Consider the following 20,000-nt stretch of genomic DNA (forward strand, 5'->3'; position numbering starts at 1 on the left):
CCCAGAAGACGGAGGTGAGTGTTTCATCTTAAATTTATTGGCCGGAGTCATGGGCGTACAGCCGAAGCGTAGCATGGGCGTCTCGTCTGCATGTAAAGTGCATTGGTAGAAAAAAAAATATATGGGGAAGTTGGATGGTTGGGTTCCTTCTGATTCTTTTTTAAACAAAATATCTTCGTATCTTGTTTTTCTTTGTGTTTGTTCTTTAATTTTTGATAATGATAATAATTTTGGAGAAAAACAGGTAAGAGGAAATGGACTTACGAAAGAACCCTTAGTTAGGATCAAGAAGTTTCGAAACTTGAGTTCGTTTTGGATTAAGTGGAAGCGTTTATGGCTTTAGTTAAGTGTGAACATCTTCTATGACGTTTTTTATAACTTAATGGAAAATATCGTGTTGCCAGTAAACGTAAAGTGTAGAGAAAATGAGAAACACAAGTGCAGATAAACAATAATGGGAAAAGATATCAAAGAAAAATGGAATAAGGGGTAATCCACTGACGGTCACGATGGTGTTGGCATGAAAAAAGAGAGAGGGAGAGAGAGAGAGAAGAGAAGAGAAGAGAAGAGAAGAGAAAAGAAGAGAAGAGAGAGTGAGAGAGAGAGAAAGTGAGGGAGAGAGAAAGTGAGGGAGAGAGATAGTGAGAGAGAGAGAAAGTGAGAGAGAGAGAAAGTGAGAGAGAGAGAAAGTGAGAGAGAGAGAAAGTGAGAGAGAGAGAAAGTGAGAGAGAGAGAAAGATAGAGAGAGAGAGAGAGAGAGAGAGAGAGAGAGAGAGAGAGAGAGAGAGAGAGAGAGAGAGAGAGAGAGAGAGAGAGTGAGAGAGAGAGAGAGAAAATATGATAAGATAAGATAAGAGAGAGAGAGAGAGAGAGAGAGAGAGAGAGAGAGAGAGAGAGAGAGAGAGAGAGAGAGAGAGAGAGAAAGAAAGAAAGAAAGAAAGAAAGAAAGAAAGAAAGAAAGAAAGAAAAAGAAAGAGAAAAAGAAAGAAAGGATAGATGGAGAGTGATGATATTTGCCGATGATCCCATAAGTCTTCGCGAGGAATGAAAGGCTTAAAGTTGGCGAGGCGCGCACGGAGCAAAGCCTTACAAGGGGGAAATGGCTGTCAGTTAAAAAAGTCCCAAAGTTGAAAGTGTGTAGATATGTTCGTCATAAAAAAAGAGCAAGAAAGTATAAAACAACCGGGGAAGTTTGTGAGAATTATGAGTGGAATCAGGAGGACGCTGACAGAACTTAAATCAGACCCTGACTTTGAAGATTATGAATTACAAGGTGCTAAATGGTGATGACGTCACGGCTTCATTATAGAATTACAACGATGAGAGGAGTGTCGAGGGTGTGGTCTAATTCCGTCAGTGAAGTAGAATGAGAAAACGAAAAGAACTTTAAATATGCAAAAGAATATAATAAAAGAAGTGTGAATACTGATCGGGAGGGGGCAACGAAACATAAGTATCTATAAAAGTCATAGAAGATCTCATAGAGAGCAATTTTGCTAGTATAGTAGTATCAGTTGTAGATGTAATAAAGTAGTATTTGTAGTGGTAAGCAGAAGTAACCAAAGAAAGGACATCTTATGATTTTGTATTTGATCATCAAATTTTGTCAAAACCAGCAACTCCAGGCTAGTAATATTTTGCTTGTCTGTTTTTTTTTTTCATCTAAAGGATAGCAAAAGGATCATAACTACAGTATCTAAGGGGACTGGCTCTAACAATACTTCAAAGAGGGTTTACTTGTTATCATCATCATCAACAACAACAACAATAACAACAACGACAAATAATGTTTTTTTTTGTATTTTTAACCGCAACTACGCTTCGGCGACGGACTGTAGTACCACCTAGCACTGGCTTACCCACCTCGACAGGATGACCCTTAACGACACGCAGACAGTCATATAAGAGAACAAGAATAAGAATGTAGGAGAAATACAAACAAATGTAAGATAGTAAACAGCCGAGAATAACAAACCTGAAAAAACATATATGTAATAGAACTTGAGAGAGATATAAACATGAGATACAGGCATTTATGTACAGCAGTCTTGGCCGGAGCCGGAGAATGAAGGGAGAGGAAGGGAGGGCAGATAATAAAAAAAATGTAATAAAGAGGAAAAGGGAGGAAAAAAAGCTAGATCTTAATACTGGGAGGGGGCGGGGAAGGAGGAGGGGGGGGGGGATACACAAGGAAATCACATATACACAAATGGAAAAAACAATACAATTTTTTTAGTAAGTGAAGCAGGAAAGGGAAGCTAATAAAGAAGATGGAGGAAAATTAGGAAGAGGGGGAAGAGGAGAAGGAGGAGGAGGAGGAGAGCAAGGGGAACAGGTGTGTACGAAGAAGAGGTAGGCAGCATTGATGAGGAAGAGATAGAGGAGAAGAGGAGGAAGATGAAAGGAGGCCACGGAAAGGGAGGAAAAGAGGGGGGGGGGGGAAGAAGAAGGGGAGGAGAAGGAAGAAGAGAAAGGCAGAAAGAATATGAGAGGAAGGAGTAAGAGGAAAAGCACTAGCGTTTATAGCAGAAGTAGCGAAGCAGCAGGAGTAGGAGTAATTGTAGTAATAGTAATAGTAGAACGAGGAAGGCCGGGGGGGGGGGAGGAGAAAGCGGAGGAGGAGGACGACGAGGAGGAACACTAGTGGTAATAGCAGCAGCAGTAGCAAGAGTAGTAATTGTAGTAATAGTAATAATAGTACTAACAATAGGAGGAAGAGGAGGAGTAGGAGTAAAAGTAGGAGGAGAAGGAAGAGAAAAAAGAAGAGGAGAAGGAGGAGGAAGAAAAAGAGGAAGAGGAGAAGGAGGAGGAGGAGGAAGAGCAAGAGGAAGGGACGATGGAGGAGGAGGAGAAGGGACGAGGAAGAAGAATACGAAGAGTAGGAAGAGGAAGGGAAGGAAAAGCAAGCGAATGAAGAAGAGGTGGAGGAAAAAGGAAGACGAGGAGGAGGAAGAGAAGATAAAAAGAAGAGAAGGCGGAACAAACAGGGGAAAAATCGAAAGTAGCAATAACAGTAAAAGTAGGAACATGAAGATAGGAGGACAAAGAACATGAACACTCGATCCTGGAACATAGGCGTAAAAAAGAGCGTGAGTAGGAAATAGAAGAAGAGAGATTGAGAAACAAAACCAGGATGGTAAAAAGTAAGATATAAAGGGAAATAGGAGAGAGAGGAAGGAAAATTGGGAAAGAATGAATAGGGAAAACTGGCGACAAAAAAGGAAGAGGATGAGAAAGAAGAAGAGATAGAGGAATAGGAAGAGGTCGCAGGAGGTTAAGGAGGGCATAAGGCCAAGGCAAGGAGGCCACCAGTTTCTAGGAGTGAAAGAAATGTCATTCGGAGCAGATAAAGGTCTGAATTTGGCGAGACAAAGGGGCTATTGAAGGGCTATTGAAAGGCTATTAAAGAGAATTAATAGCACAATGACGGGACTAGGCGAGGGAGGGGAAGGAACAGGAAGGATAAGGAAAGGAAGGGGAATGAAAAGGGGTTAAAAAATAGGATGAAAAAAGGTACACGATACCACAAGGGGACTACAGGAAACGGGAGGAGGGAAGGGAGAGGGAGAGGGAGAGGCTCAGAGCACACACATATGGAAAAATAATTATCTATTAATCTCAAAAGGGAGGAAAATAACAACAGAAGACATTAAAGGAAACAAAGACATTAAGCTAGTTGAGAAAATAGGTAAGTAAAGATGGACTTACTAGAGAGCAAATATAACCCTGATGGAGAATCTCTATATAAGATAAATGGTAAATAATTACACATGTTCCTGGGCCAGACATGACACACAAGGACAGGCAAGGTAGAACTATAGACAACAACTGAGGGAACAATACAAGATATTCAGGTAAAAACACTAGTCAGTGAATGGATGCAGGATAGAGATTGTAAAGAATCAAATTTTATAGATGTGCTTAGTTATGTAATATGTGCGTATATAGATATACTGTATATATGTATACATACATACATATATATATATATATATATATATATATATATATATATATACATATATACATACATATATACATATATATCATATACATATATTATATATATATATATATATATATATATATATATATATATATATATATATATATATATATATATATATGGATAGATATAGATATATGTATATACATAAAGCACATATCAGGCTATATACACATGGGTAAGCACATTTATAAGATATGATCGGCACGTAAGTGCTAATTATTATGTACAACATATTTACATTTAGATATAATGTTAAAGTTGTAATCAAAGCCAGGAAAGGAGCCCTGCCTATCTATCTTGGCGCTACAGATGAAGGGGAATAGAACTAGTGCGGCCTTAAGCTACGCTCTCTCTGCCGGCCTAAGGAATTATGTACAAGGGTTTGTGCACGCTAGCCCTCAGCCCCGTATCACTATGCAGGCTATTTCCCTGGAATTCCTTTTACTATTTTCACTCCTCTCTGGGATGGATAGAACTGAGCTACGTTTAATTCTGCGCTGTGATAAACTACACCACACAGGCTGTTGGAGTGTACTTTGTAGGATTAAATGGGTTCTGGAGAGGAATTTATTAGCTAGAGTTGATGAATGTATCGCCGTATTGGTGTACTGAAAGTCGGTATATCGTATGGAAGGCTTTGGCGAATACACTGTTGTCCTGTAATCCAGTGTAATATATAGAATGTAGAACTGTAGCTAATGTTCATGTCAACATTTTCTGTAACAGATGTATTTTCGTCCTGTAGAGTACTTTTCCATTCAGTATCAGAGTATATGTACACAACAAAAACAAAAAAATACTGACCTGTGATGTGACATGTCTGTGTGATGTTCCACATTTCCGGTGCTTATGTAATATGTCATCTATAAATGGGTTGAATTTTCGAGCGTGTGTGTATTTATGTATGTTCATATATGTGTTTATCTATGTCTATGTTTGTCTGTGATTATTTGTGTGTTTGTGATTGCCCGTGTGTTTATGTGCGTGCTTGTTTGTTTCGCGTGTGTGTATGTTTATGTGTGTGTTTGTTTGTGTTTAGCATTGCATATATGTGTGAATTTCTTTGGTAGTATGTTGTGCATATATATGTTAGTGTATGTGTGCGAGAGAACAATAATATTCTCCGCTGTCTAGCCTTGGCTCATGTTACCTATAATACTAACTGTGAGTCGAAGCGTTTAAACTTCGAAGTGTGGTTTCCCCCAAACCTAATAACCCAGACCTGTGCTAGTAAGAACTGTGCTAGCAAGTTAGCATTCCCTTACGAAGTGCTGGGAGTGCTGGGGAGAGGGAGACAGAGAGAAAGAGAGAGGCAGAGGGAGTAAGAGGGAACCTGACTGAGCGGAAGGGGAGAAAGTACACATACTGAACGGGGACAGATCACTTACATGAGTTTGCTGACAACGCCATCGAGGCCACCTCGGTTTTGCTGTGGAGAGAAGGAATAACAAGGTTAAAATATAGGCGAGTAATGTCCAAGTTATATAACACTACGTGCACACACACACACACACACACACACACACACACACACACACACACACACACACACACACACACACACACACACACACACACACACACACACACACACATACACACACACACACACAGTGGAGAAAAAAAATCAGAAACTTTCAGGATCAAAATGGAAGTCCATTTTACTCATTCTTAGAACTAAAATGTTGATGCAACTTCAATGAGAAGTTTTAATGAGCCTCCGTCCTTGGGTAATGAAATATTAATTACAAAGAATGGCTGAAACACATCAGATTAAAAGGGAAAGTTGAAAATCGCCGTATTTACAGAATATTAACACAAACATACGGCAACCTGATTATTCAGTAGCCAAGGAACCATCGCCGATACTAAATCCTTTGGTCGATTAATATTTCCTATTCACAACTTACCTGCCACTGCTGCTGTGCGAGAACCGACCAAAGATGATATTATGCGTAAAGTAGCCGAGGGAGAGGAAGAGAGAGGTAGAGAGAGAAAGGAGAAGGGTAGATAGGAAGTAGATTGATAGAATGATAGACAGACAGACAGGGATACAGAGAGAGAGAGAGAGAGAAAGAGAGAGAGAGAGAGAGAGAGAGAGAGAGAGAGAGAGAGAGAGAGAGAGAGAGAGAGAGAGAGAGAGAGAGAGAGAGAGAGAGAGAGAGAGAGAGAGAGAGAGAGGGGGGGGGGGAGGGAGAGGGAGAGACAGAGACAGCGACAAAAAAAAAAAAAAAAAAGAACAGAAAAAAACAGAATTCTCCTCGTTTCTTTCTCCATTTGCCTTCCCTCCAAAAACCTTGTCATTGTCACGCTGAACGACAGAAAGAAGAGTCAAACGGGCTTCTTGCACACTCACTTCTGTCATTCCTCTAGCATGAGGATGGCAGAACAAATATATTTTCCTCTCCCGCTAGCTCGCTCGTAAAATAAAAGCTAAATAAAGTGAAGTCAAACCGAGAAAGCCGCCTTCGGTCATATATTCCAGTTAGCAAGAATACGTGGGATGAATATACACATATATGATAAAACCCTAAAGACACATAAACAGAAAAAGCAAATGAAAAAAAGAAAAGAAATAAAGAAGAAAAAAAAAATGACGCACGAACCAGTTTAGTAAAAAAAAAATTGTACTTATTTTTCAAACAATGTGGTATTAAACATATGGTGTTGAATATTTCAAAAAGCCAGATTTATAAATGTTCCCAAAACTTATCATATTCGAAATTCGAAAAGGTATCAGCTATACATTTTCAAACACAGCAACTGATATTATTTTACTGAAATGGGCGGGTGAACTCCAATAACATATTTATTATCTTGAAAATTACAAAAAGGCAATAAAAATGCCACTTTGTGCTGTTAACTTTTACGTGAAAATATATCTCAAACAATTAATCTTCAGCGACAATTCTTCGACCTACCTGAGCGCACTGATGTGAGAGAGAAAGAAAGGAAAGAAAGAAACAAGGGAGAGAAGGAGAGAGAGAAAAAGAGATAGATAGATAAATATATAGCTAGCTAGCTAGCTAGCTAGCTAGAGAGAGAGAGAGAGAGAAGAGAGAGAGAGAGAGAGAGAGAGAGAGGACAGAGAGAGAGAGAGAGAGAGAGAGAGAGAGAGAGAGAGAGAGAGAGAGAGAGAGAGAGAGAGAGAGAGAGAGAGAGAGAGAGAGAGAGAGAGAGAGAGAGAGAGAGAGAGAGAGAGAGAGAGAGAGAGAATTAATGAGAGAAAGTAATAAAACAAAGGGAGAGCGAACTAATGAAAAAGCACAAAGAGTTATCAAACACCGAACGCCGACCATCACCGACATATCCCACGATGAGGGAATTCCGCGTATCAACCAAATGCTCCTCCCTCCCCCATACCTTCACTCGCAGCCTTACCCCGAATCCAATAATGAATCAAAAACCATCATCGCAGCAGATAATACTCTTGTCAGATCACCATTCAATCAAGAGCACATTACGAACAATAAAGTAATTAGCGATGCAGAACAATCGGACAAATGCAGTACATATGAGCCAATTGCACGGGACTCTATATAGAGCTACTGTCACGGCGAACAATGGTATGGGATGGCTATGGTAGTCTCCTCATCTGTTTGAATTTTGTTCGTCTCTTTATCTCTTTTCTGTGTATCTCTCTGTCTTTGTCTCGATATCTCGCTCTCTATTTCTGCTTCTATTCTATTTTTTTTGTCCCACTCTGCCCCTGTCTCTGCCCCCCCCCCCGTCTCTCTCCTCCTTTAAAATGTACCATACTCACTTTTACCCTTATTTTTCTCTCATCCCTGTCTCATTCTGATCTCCTCTTCCCCTCCTTTCTTCTTCACCATTATGGCTTCCCCTTCCTTCTCTGATGCTGCAACATCCTTCTTATCCCCTCACATTCCCTCCCCCGCTCTTCCTTTCCTTTCCTTTCCCCTCTCCTTCCCCCCTTCCCCGCCCTCCTTTAACCTCCCCTCCTTCCCATTCCCGCCTTTCCCTTCCTCCCCGCCCTCTCTTCCCGTCCCCTCCCTCTCTACTCCGCCCTCCTTCCCTCCCTTCCCCTCCCTATATCCCGCCCTCCTTTAACCCTTCCCCTCTCCCCTTGCCTTTGTCCCTAAGAACCCTGAAAGGCCGATGTCTCAGGTCCGCGTCCATGTGTCTTGCGAGACCGGAGGCGACAGGTAGTGACGTTGACCTCTGGCTGGTTGTCAGATAATCAATGGGAGGCAGGTGGAGAGGCGAGGCGAGCCGGGCGCTGTGGAAACTCTGCGGGGCCGCGCGCCAGGTTTCACTTACTGGGAAGGGATGCCTTTTTTCCCCTCCGGTTTTGTAGGGCGTTGTGGTCGTTCGTGCGGTTGTTATTGGTGGTGTTATTATCAGAGTTGTTATCATTTCTACGATTCCTTGGTTTATGGTCCAGTTATGTGACGATATGGAGACGAACATATTCTCGTATCCATAAAAAAGGGCCAAGAAAAGCAGCATCAGTAATAATACAAAACCATCGTATACACCACACAACCCAATAGCCCCTTCTCACAAAAAACAACGACAACGAAAGCCAATCATAAACCGAACAACGTCAATACGAAACAAAAACATTCCACTTGCGTCCGACACCCACAGCCAATCATCCGGGTGTCACAGGCTTATCCGAGTGTCGATTGACTCGGTGTCGACATGTGCCGCGGTTGAATTACTTTTCCCCTTCGTGGCAATTTTCGCCCGTATGCTGTGACGGCTTCCTCCTTGGTTTCCCCTCTCCCATCTCTCCCCTTTCCTCGTGTTTGTTTGCTTGACTGTATGCGTGTGAGTGTGTGTGTGTGTGTGTGTGTGTGTGTGTGTGTGTGTGTGTGTGTGTGTGTGTGTGTGTGTGTGTGTGTGTGTGTGTGTGTGTGTGTGTGTGTGTGTGTGTGTGTGTGTGTGTGTGTGTGTGTGTGTGTGTGTGTGTGTTTGTGTGTATTTGTATGAGTATATATAAGTGTATATGCATATGTATATGTAAATGTGTATTTGTGTAAATGTATGTGTATCTGTGCATGTGCCACTGCTTTTCCTCTCTCCCCTTTACTCTTTCCCTTCTGTATTAACACTCCTTTGCTATTCATTCGTTTCCTTTCTTACTTTCTTCTCTCATCCGTAAACTTATTCAATTTGTTTTCATTCCCTCGCCTCTTCCTCGTTCCCTTCCTATAATACTTTGTTTCTGTCTCTTTATCCCCATTTCTGCGTTTGTCACTCTCTCCCCCTTCCTCCTCCTCCCTTCTCCCTATTTTCCTTTTTTCATTTTCTTGTCGTCCCGTTTCTTCCCCTCCATTTTCTCCCCTCAGAATATTCGTATTCCATTATTATTTTTTGTCCCGTTTTCCTGTTTCCACAAAAAAATCTTTGATATCATATATAACATGTTTTCAACACGTCAGGCAAAGTAAAATGAAAAGACACGAAAAAAAAGAAAAATGTACGTTCCATGCCTCTAAAATATATTCCATGCTATAGCTCCTCATACAAATAATGACATAAATACATAAAATAAAAGGCTCTCCCATTACTTCCATGAAAAAGAATTTTAGAGAAAGTAAGAAAAAAGAAAACGTTTCCCATCCTAAAATCCTCGTACATTCTCACCTTTTACATAATCCAATTTCATTCTCCTTTCTGTCGGATTCCATAAAACATTCTTATCCCCCCTCACCCTCTCCTCCCCCCGTTCCCCTTCCCCTCCTCTTTCCCCCGGTCTGCCCCCTCTCTCTCTCCTTCTCCCCATTTCCCATCCTCTTCCTCTCCGTTTTCCCTTTTCCCTCATCTCTCCCTCTTCAACTCCTCTTTCCCCTCCCCCTTCCTTTTCCTATTCCCCTTAACCTTCCCCCCCTCTACTATCCCATCCTCCTCTATTTCCCCTCCCTCAATTATCCCCTCCTCCTCCCTTTTCTATCCGCTTTTCCCCTCCCTCTCTTACTCCTTACTCCTTTCTCCCCTCTTTCATTCTCCTTTCCTTTCCTCTCTCTCTCTCTCTCTCACTCTCCTACTCCCCTGTTCCTCCCTTACTCTCCCAATCTCTTTCCATCCTCAACCCCCTTCCTCCCTACTTTCCCCTCCCTTCTCTATTCACATATCCCTTCTTTCTCCCTCTCCCACTTCCCTTCTCTTCCCTCCCTCTCCAAACCTCTTTCCCTCTTCACCCCTTCTTCCCTACTTTCCCCTCCCTCTATTCTCCTTTCCCTTCTCTCTCTCTCTCTCCCACTTCCCTTTTTCTCCCTCCCTCTCCTAATCTCTTTCCCTCCTCACCCTTTTCCTCCCTACTTTCCCTTCCCTCCTCTATTCTCTTTTCCTTTCTCTCTCTCCCTCTCCTACTCCCCTGTTCCTCTCTCCCTCTCCAAACCTCTTTCCGTCTTCCCTCCTTCTTCCCTACTTTCCCCCCCCTCTATTGTACTTTCCCTTCTGACTCTCTCTCTCCCACTTCCTTGTTCCTCCCTCCCTCTCCTAATCTCTTTCCCTCCTCACCCATTTCTTCCCTACTTTCCCCTCCCTCCTCTATTCTCGTTTCACTTGTCGCCCGCTCCTCCACTTCCCTGTTCCTCCCTCCCTCTCCAAACCTCTTTCCCTCCTCCCCCCTTTCCCCTCCCTCCTGTTCTCTCCCGGCTCTCTCCCACTCCCCTCCCTCTTTCCACTAGGCTTTCGCAGCTTCCCGCAGCATCCAGAAAACGAGATAAATCAGAATGTCACAAGCTCAGGGCTCCCTCATACCTCCCGTCTCCCTCATTTCTCTCTCGCAACACAGTTCTGCCTCACATATTACTTCATCTCCCGCGCGGCTCACCTTCTCTACATTTTACATCCCTCCATTATGCCTCACTTCTATCCCTATAACACTGCATCCCTCACTCACTTCTCGAATATCCCTCAAACACCCCCCATATGCCTCATCTCGGTCGTCCCTTCTCATCTCCCCCATACGTCGCATCTCCCTATCTCCCCTCCCCTTACCTGTCCCCCCACCCCCCACCCCGCACGACTCCCATCCTACGCACGCACATCACGCATCAAAGTTACCTAGCTACCCGAGGTAATTAGCAGGTATTCACTGACGGGCGCTAATGACCCGGAATATGAGATCAGGGCATCATTATTCTCGAACGGATGCTGTAGCTTTGTAAACAAGGGGAAGCGAGCCAGGGGAGGGGTAGGGAGGGGGGGGGGCTCTGGGACAGGGATACGTACGCGACACGCATACACATGAAACACGCACACATACATACATACTAGTATGTGTTGATCTTGGTATTCATCTACCGATCCATTCATCTAAATATTTATCTATCTATTTATCTACCTACCTACCTACTCATCTATCCACCTATCTATCTATTTATATCTCTCTATATATACATATACATATAATACATACATCTACATATATACACATACATATAGATATATACACATACATGCAGACATATACATATATTTATACATACATACATGCATACATACATACATACATACATACATACACATACACACACACACACACACACACACACACACACACACACACACACACACACACACACACACACACACACACACACATATATATATATATATATATATATATATATATATATATATATATATATATATATATATATATATATATATATATATATATATATATTCTTGTACAGTAATGCTCCTCACATTACTTTAATAATAACAGCGTAAATATAATGAATATTCGCAGTGCGGAACTGGACTCATGCGAGCGAGTGTAAGGGTTCTCTCCATAATGAGGGAAATCATTATTACTAATTCTACTGCCAAAAAAATATATCACAAAACCAGCTTTTCAATGGCCATGGCTTCATCGCAGACACATGCGTCGGCATTATCATTTTTTCATGCTGTGCTTTTTTTGGGAGGGGGGGGGGTAGCGGTGGTGGTTGTGGCTGTGGTTGAGGTGATGGTGGGAGGGGTGGCGGTTGTGACTGTGGCTTTGGTTGTGGTGATAGTGGTGGCGATGGTGGCAGGGACGGCGGCGGTGGAGATGGTGGCGGTAGTGGTGATCATGATAGTGATGATAATTATAATGATGATGACAATAATGATGATCTCACGGGTCACGGTACCGAGGATGACACTCTTGATAATGATAACAACGATAATAAATAAAATACCAACAGTACCAATAAAACCAGTACCATTTACCCAACCCCCCCCCCCCCACAAAAAAAAAAGAAAAAAAAAAATCACCACAAATACAAAACACATTTTCTTTCTCCCAAAAAGTAAAAGAATCTAATCCAATAATCTGCCGCTAATACATTTCGCAGCGGAACGTAAGAACAGATTCACACCAATCGTTTTCGGGTTTTCGCGAGTCTCCGAAATTCATTTTAGCATTTTCGGCTTTGAAAAATATATATCATGGGGTAATAAGAGGGATAAAGAGAGAGAGAAATGTGTAGATTTTTATAACTTTAATTTGTTCCTCTTTTTTTTGGTCTAGTTGTGAATGATCATTTATCGGATAATTTGCATGATACGTCAATTATTCATTTGTGATCATTAAGCTTATTTGATTAATGTTTTATCATTCATGCATTCCTGTATTTTAAAGTATTTCCGATTTGTTCTATTATGTTCGGAAACAAATCCTGGGTTAGAAGATGAAAGAAAAGGGAGAAACACGAAGAGAAATTGAAATGAGAAAGACCAATGCGACACAGAAGAGACATTTAAAGTAACAGAAAATGGAGAAACAGAAAAAAGGAAATATAGAAGAAAAATGGATAAGGAAGGAGGGAAGAAATAATATAAATAAGAGGACGAAGAAAAAGAAGAGGAAGAAGAAGAGGAGGAGGAGAAGGATAAGGAGGAGGAGGAGGAGGAGGAGGAGGAGGAGGAGGAGGAAGGAGGAAGAGAAGAAGACGAAGAAGAAGAAGACGAAGACGAAGAAGAAGAAGAAGAAGAAAACGAAGAAGAAGAAGAAGACGAAGAAGAAGAAGAAGAAGAAGAAGAAGAAGAAGAAGGGGAAGAAGAAGACGAAGAAGAAGAAGAAGAAGAAGAAGAAGAAGGGGAAGAAGAGCGGACGGAGTTTTGAGTACTTCCGCCCCTTGACGATAATTAAAGTCAGCAAGCGAGGAGTTCAAAGTTCCCTTTGAGCTTGTTCTTCCTCCGTCTGTTTGGTTGCAGCCTTCACATGGCTCAACATTTCTATTTATTTTTGTTTGTTTGTCGTACATATGTATTCAGGCACTGAGACATACACACGCAAGCACGCACGCACGCACGCAGACAGACAGACAGACAGACAGACACACACACACTCATTCATATATCTTTCAATTTTCCTCAAACAATTGCAGAAAAAAGTACGAATGAAAATAGAAAGGAAAATGTATATGCAATATCAAATTCTTATTTACATACCTTGCATTGCGGAGTTATTAATTTTCATTCACACTTTTTCTACATCTAAAAAACAAACAAACAAACAAACAAAGACCCCCCCCCCTTATCCATTCTTCAAACAAACCCGTAATGGCGAATCCATTTCAACAGCAACAAAAGGTCAATCATAATATGCAATCCCAACGCACAGTTTTCGAACCGCCATTTCCCCCTCCGTGAAACAGCCGGATACCCCCCCCCCCAAAAAAAAAAAAAAAAAAAAAGATTGGAGATCCGCTTATGATGCACATCCAGTTCAAGGATTACACTACCTATATTTTGTCAGAAAAAAACAACGAAAATGAAACAGATAAAACTAGCATAATACAAAAACGAGAAAAACGACGCATAGATGTGCAAACCGGGCTTATAGCGTTTTATCCGGCGGTATCTGCATTTATTCCGTTCCATTCCGGTCCTCTGTTCAGCGGCTGTTCCATTCCGGTCCTCTGTCCGACGGCCGTTCCATCGTTCAGGATAAGTATGTCATGATAATTAGTCCCGGGATAATGTCAGGGAGCGTTACTCTTGGAAGTTCTTTAAAACAAAAAAATGGGGAAAAAGTAGTGGAAATGTGATGGTACTAAGAATTAACAGTGTGTGTGTTTGACTATGTACACATTCACGTATGTACATGATCGCATGTGTGTATTTACCTGTGCACGTACCTACTTGCGTACATCAGCGTACATACCCCTATGCAATGCAAAAATAAACAAGCTTCCGCCCGAGTGACGACCCCATCAAACCTGCACCAAAATGCCCCAAATGCCCCTCGACTCGTCCCTCAAGTAGCACTCGACGGCGGATAAACGTAAGCCAATAGACGGTCCTCCTTGTGTTATCCACTGCTGGCTCTCTCCCGTCTACTTCAGGAAGCATCGATTTGCCACTAATTACTTGGCAATGTTTTTATGTGTTATTGCGGTGTTGTTCATGGTAATAATGATGGTAATGATGATAATGATATCTATAATTATCTTCATTACTCTTATTATCATTTGTATTATCAATGCCGTTATTATTATTATTATCATCATCATCTTTATTATCATTTTCATCGTTAGCATCACCATTACTATCATTATTATCATCATTGTTTTTGTTGTTATTAATATGAATATCATCATTACTATCATTATTATGAATATCATCATTACTATCATTATCATTATTATAATACTATCATTATTACTACTATTATTATCATTACTATCACTATCATTACTATTAGTATTATAACTATCATTATTATCATTATTATTACCATCCTTACTGCTATTATTACTTTTATCATTATCATTACTACCATTATCCTTATTACCACAATTACAGTTATCATTATCATTATTAGTAGTACCATGAGTTGTATCATGATGATCACCATAATTATCATCATCATCGTGCAAATCAACATAGTCCTATAATCCAAGAACACCCAAACGAATAGTTCAAACAAACAAACAAAAAAGATAAAAAACAAACAACCAAACGAATATTTCAAACAAAAAAAGATAAAAAACAAAAATAGCAACAAAAAAACGAACAAACACGAAACCCTGGCGACGACTTGGACTTCCCAGCAACTCAGAGCAGCGGCGCGTCAAGGAAGCGAAACGGACCCGCAGCCTCAACATTTATTGCTTGTACTCTCTCTCTCTCGCGTACTTTGACCTCAACCCACTCCCCCCTTTCTTAATACATTCCTCTCTCTCTTCTTCTTCCCCTACTTCGTTCTTGCTCTCTCACTGCTATGCTTCCTCTCTCTCTCTTTTGCTATTTTTTTTTGTCTCTTATTCTTATTCAACCCCCACCCCCCTTTTTTTCTTACAGTTTTCTCTCTCGTCTTCTTTCCCTCTTTCGTTCTTGCTCTCTCACTGATATGCTTCCTCCCTCTCTTTTACTATTTTTTCTGTCTCTTATTCTCTTGCTCAATCTTTCATTCTGAATTCTGCTTTGATTCTATGTCTTTCAGTTGCTTCCTATGCCTTCTTTATTCGTCCTCCTACTCCTCCTCCACTCCTCATAGAGGGGGAGGAAGAGGAAGAGGAGGAGGAGGAGGAGAATGAGAAGGAAAAGGTGGAAAAAGGGAGTAAGGGCAAGAGGAGGAGAAAAAGTGAGAAAAGAGAGGAGAAAGAGGAGGAAGAAAAGGGGAAGAGTAAAGGAGGAAGAGAAGGAGGCCCGCAGGGACCGAACATTCCTCAAATGCCATTTCCCTTTCCTTTTTCTTTTATTTTTTTCCCATTTTTTTTCTTCTTTTACAGCCATCTGGGTACGGCTTCATTTTTATTTTCTAACCAAGGAATTTTTATTTTACATCCTCTAGTTACACACTTCCGGGAAGTACCTAAAGAACTCCATTTGCTGCGTACATCCTACTTTTCCTTTTTTCTACGTAAGTTAATTCTGACCGTAACTTTTTTTTCTCTTTTTTTGAGGGGAGGGGGGGGGGGTAGGTGGAGAGAGAATATTATTACTCTTGAATACCTTTAACAACAGTTAATTAATATCTAATATCAATAGCTTTTCTGATGTTGCATCTAACATCACCTTTAACTCCACCTCCTACCACCTTTGACTCCGCCTCCTACCACGTCTGACCCCGCTTCCTACAACCTTTAACTCAGCCTCCAGCCTTCTAGCACTTTTAACTCCGACTCCTAACACTTTTGACTCCGCCTTCTAACATCTTTGACTCCGCCTCCTACCAGCTTTGACTCCATCTCGTATCACCTTTGACTCCGCCTCTTACCACCTTTGACTATGCCTCCTACCTCCTTTAACTCCGCCTTCTAACCCTTTGACTCCGCCTCCTAACACATTTAACTCCGCCTCGTAACACCTTTAACTCCGTCTTCTAACACCTTTGACTCCGCCTCCTAACACCTTTAACACTTTTGACTCCGCCTTCTAACACTTTTGACCGCCTCTTACCTCCTTTAACTCCGCCTTCTAACACCTTTGACTCCGCCTCCTAACACCTTTAACACATTTGTCTCCGCTTTCTAACACCTATAACTCCGCCTCCTAATACCTTTAACTCGGCCTTTTAGCCTCGGCCCTCATTGCGATCGCGGCAGTGATTGTGCAACCGCAAACGCCGTCACCAGACCAGGCCGACGTCGCACCGAATTAATGGGCGAGAATATTGTCTAATCTGGGAGAGAGGTTCCCCACTTCATTTCCTTTCGCTCGGCTGATGGTCGAACGGCGCCAGGAGGGGCGGGGAGGTGGGTGGGGAGATAGTGAATGCGAGGGTGGGTGCATGGCTCGGCTGATGGTCGTATGGCGCCGGGGGGGGAGGGGGCGGGAGGGGAGGGCGTAGGAGAAAGGGATGGGTGGGGAGATAGTGAATGCGAGGGTGGGTGGGTGGGTGGGTGGGTGGAGGGTCAAGCAGGTGGATAGGTAGGTGGGCAGGTAGGGGGCGAAGGGGAAGAGGGTGGGTGGTGGGTGAATAAAGGGGTATTGCAAGAGAGGAAGGAAAACACGAAGGGGAAACGTGAAGGATCTAGCTGCAGCGAATGAAAATAAATACCACATGAAAGAACGGCATAAAAAATTACACACTGAGACGTAATCCTTCCACAACAGAAAGAGAGAGAGAAAAAAAGATAAAACACAAAGCATCCTCAGAACAAAGAAGAGCAATAACAAGAACAAAAAGAAACCAAAAAGGAGACCAAAAAGGCGAAAAAGAATAAAGCCCAAAGGGAGGCTCCGCACGGTTCAGTCGCTCAAACACAGGGAACCAAATGGGACGAAGAGCGACCGAGATCGAGTGGCGCGGGCAAACAGGTGGAGAAATGGGGCACATAAAAGAATGGGAATAACATGGGCGCTACACAGTGCAGTGTGTGCGTGTGCGTGTGCGTGCGTGTGTGTGTGTGTGTGTGTGTGTGTGTGTGTGTGTGTGTGTGTGTGTGTGTGTGTGTGTGTGTGTGTGTGTGTGTGTGTGTGTGTGTGTGTGTGTGTGTATGTGTGTGTGTGTGTGTGTGTGTGTGTGTGTGTGTGTGTGTGTGTGTGTGTGTGTGTGTGTGTGTGTGTGTGTGTGTGTGTGTGTGTGTGTGTGTGTGTGTGTGTGTGTGTGTGTGTGTGTGTGTGTGTGTGTGTGTGTGTGTGTGTGTGTGTGTGTGTGTGTGTGTGTGTGTGTGTGTGTGTGTGTGTGTGTGTGTGTGTGTGTGTGTGTGTGTGTGTGTGTGTGTGTGTGTGTGTGTGTGTGTGTGTGTGTGTGTGTGTATGTGTGTGTGTGTGTGTGTATGTGTGTGTTTGTGTGTGTATGTGTGTGTGTGTGTGTGTGTGTGTGTGTGTGTGTGTGTGTATGTGTGTGTGTGTGTGTGTGTGTGTGTGTGTGTGTGTGTGTGTGTGTGTGTGTGTGTGTGTGTGTGTGTGTGTGTGTGTGTGTGTGTGTGTGTGTGTGTGTGTGTGTGTGTGTGTGTGTGTGTGTGTGTGTATGTGTGTGTGTGTGTGTGTGTGTGTGTGTGTGTGTGTGTGTGTGTGTGTGTGTGTGTGTGTGTGTGTGTGTGTGTGTGTGTGTGTGTGTGTGTGTGTGTGTGTGTGTGTGTGTGTGTGTGTGTATGTGTGTGTGTGTGTGTGTGTGTGTGTGTGTGTATGTGTGTGTGTGTGTATGTGTGTGTGTGTGTGTGTGTGTGTGTGTGTGTGTGTGTGTGTGTGTGTGTGTGTGTGTGTGTGTGTGTGTGTGTGTGTGTGTGTGTGTGTGTGTGTGTGTGTGTGTGTGTGTGTGTGTGTGTGTGTGTGTGTGTGTGTGTGTGTGTGTGTGTGTGTGTGTGTGTGTGTGTGTGCGTGTGTGTGTGTGTGTGTGTGTGTGTTTGTGTGTGTGTGTGAGGGGGACAGGTGTTTGTGTGTCTGTGTGGAGAGGATTGTGCATGCGTGTGAGGGGTGGGAGGGTGTTGGTGTGTGTATGTGTGGGGGGTCGGTATTAGCGTGTGTATTTAGGGAAATTTTTGTGATGGGGGCGTACTAGTGTGAAAGGTGGAACGTGTAAATATGTGGGGGCTACATCTGTGTGGATGGGAGAAAGAGGCGTGTATCTGTGCGTACGGGTGCCTTGGAATACGTGAGTGGACGCAGACAGAATCATGAATAAGGGAGAGATAGAAGATAATAGACGATAAAGATATAAAAGACAGACGAAGAAAAATCAACAACCAAAAACCGAAACCAATCCTAGTACCAAAAATAGACAAGCAGCCAGGTAAACAAAACGACCCATACAAAAAACAAGTAAACAAGAAATCAAACAGACAGACAGAGGCAGACAGTGGGGAGCGAGCGAGCGAGTTCATACAACGGAGAGGCAGTAAGGCCAAATCCCCATATAAAACGCGAGTCCCAGGTTGTCCTCCCGTAAGTGTGCTGTTAGGAAATAGCTCCGTTCCGTTCTTTGCAGTGGGGCGCCCTTCCGCTTTTCTGGGGAAAAAGAAAAAGAGAAAGAAAGAGGGAGAAAGAGAAAGGGAAAAGAGGAAGAGAGAGGGAGAAAGAGAAAGGGAAAAGAGGACGAGAGAGGGAGAAAGAGAAAAAAGAGAAAGAGAAAAAAACAGAAAGAAAGAGAAAGAAAGAAAACATAAAGAAGAGGGGGAAAGAGGAAGGGGGAGAGAAGAGAAGGAAAAACTGAAAGAAGGGAGAAAGAGAAAACGAGAAAGAGAAGAAAACAAAACAAAAAATAGAAAGAGAGAAAAAAGAAAGAGAAAGGGAGGGAGAGAAAGAGTGGGAGAAAGGAAAAGAAAGAAAGAGAAAAGAAGGGAGGGAGGGAAGGAGAGAGAGAAGATAATACAAAGAAAAGGAGAAAGAAACATAAAACTTTTTTCTTCTGACAGCGAAAACATTCGGATAACTTCTCATAGATATTTTATACCAATCTTGATTTCTTTCGAGCAGTTTTTCTACACAGTTTTAGCCACTCTGGAAACTTTCCAAACAAGCAGAGAGGGAGAGGGGGTACATGTACAATACATACACACAAACAACGCCCACGTGTGTGTGTGTGTGTGTGTGTGTGTGTGTGTGTGTGTGTGTGTGTGTGTGTGTGTGTGTGTGTGTGTGTGTGTGTGTGTGTGTGTGTGTGTGTGTGTGTGTGTGTGTGTGTGTGTGTGTGTGTGTGTGTGTGTGTGTGTGTGTGTGTGTGTGTGTGTGTGTGTTTACGAGTGCGGGGCGGTCTATGAATTATGTAAACACACAAACCACGTCCATATATGTTTGTGTATGTATACGCATACATATGTGTATGTATATGTATGTGTCCCTGTACATATGAGTATATGTATGTGTACTCACATGTGTATGTGCATTTGTATGTGACAGAATGTATATGTTCATGTGAATGCATACGGACATCTACGCGGGCGTGCATGTACACATACGAGCGCCCTCCACGCCCGACCCGACCCGCTGAAAGAGCACGAGGGCGAGGTCGAGCTCATCCCCCCCGTCGGCCGCTCTTGGCTCGCGCTTCAACTGCTCCCACTCCCGTCCATTCCAGTCGCCGCTCCTGCTCTGCCCTCGGTCGGAACTCTCGCGAGAATCTGTCTCCCCCCCC

At 42.6% G+C, this 20,000-nt stretch overlaps 1 protein-coding gene across 1 annotated transcript in view; it reads right to left on the reverse strand.

The window, feature by feature from the left end:
• The window catches only part of unc-13, a gene marked incomplete at its 5' end in the record, with an annotated part of 806,055 nt that overhangs the window by 109,362 nt on the left and 676,693 nt on the right, over positions 1–20,000 (reverse strand). Inside the window, 1 exon segment of the mRNA XM_070128168.1 lies at positions 5,398–5,438. Within this exon segment, the coding sequence (XP_069984269.1) occupies positions 5,398–5,438 (41 nt within the window).

Source organism: Penaeus vannamei, chromosome 12 (assembly GCF_042767895.1).
Source record: "Penaeus vannamei isolate JL-2024 chromosome 12, ASM4276789v1, whole genome shotgun sequence".
NCBI lineage: Eukaryota > Metazoa > Arthropoda > Malacostraca > Decapoda > Penaeidae > Penaeus > Penaeus vannamei.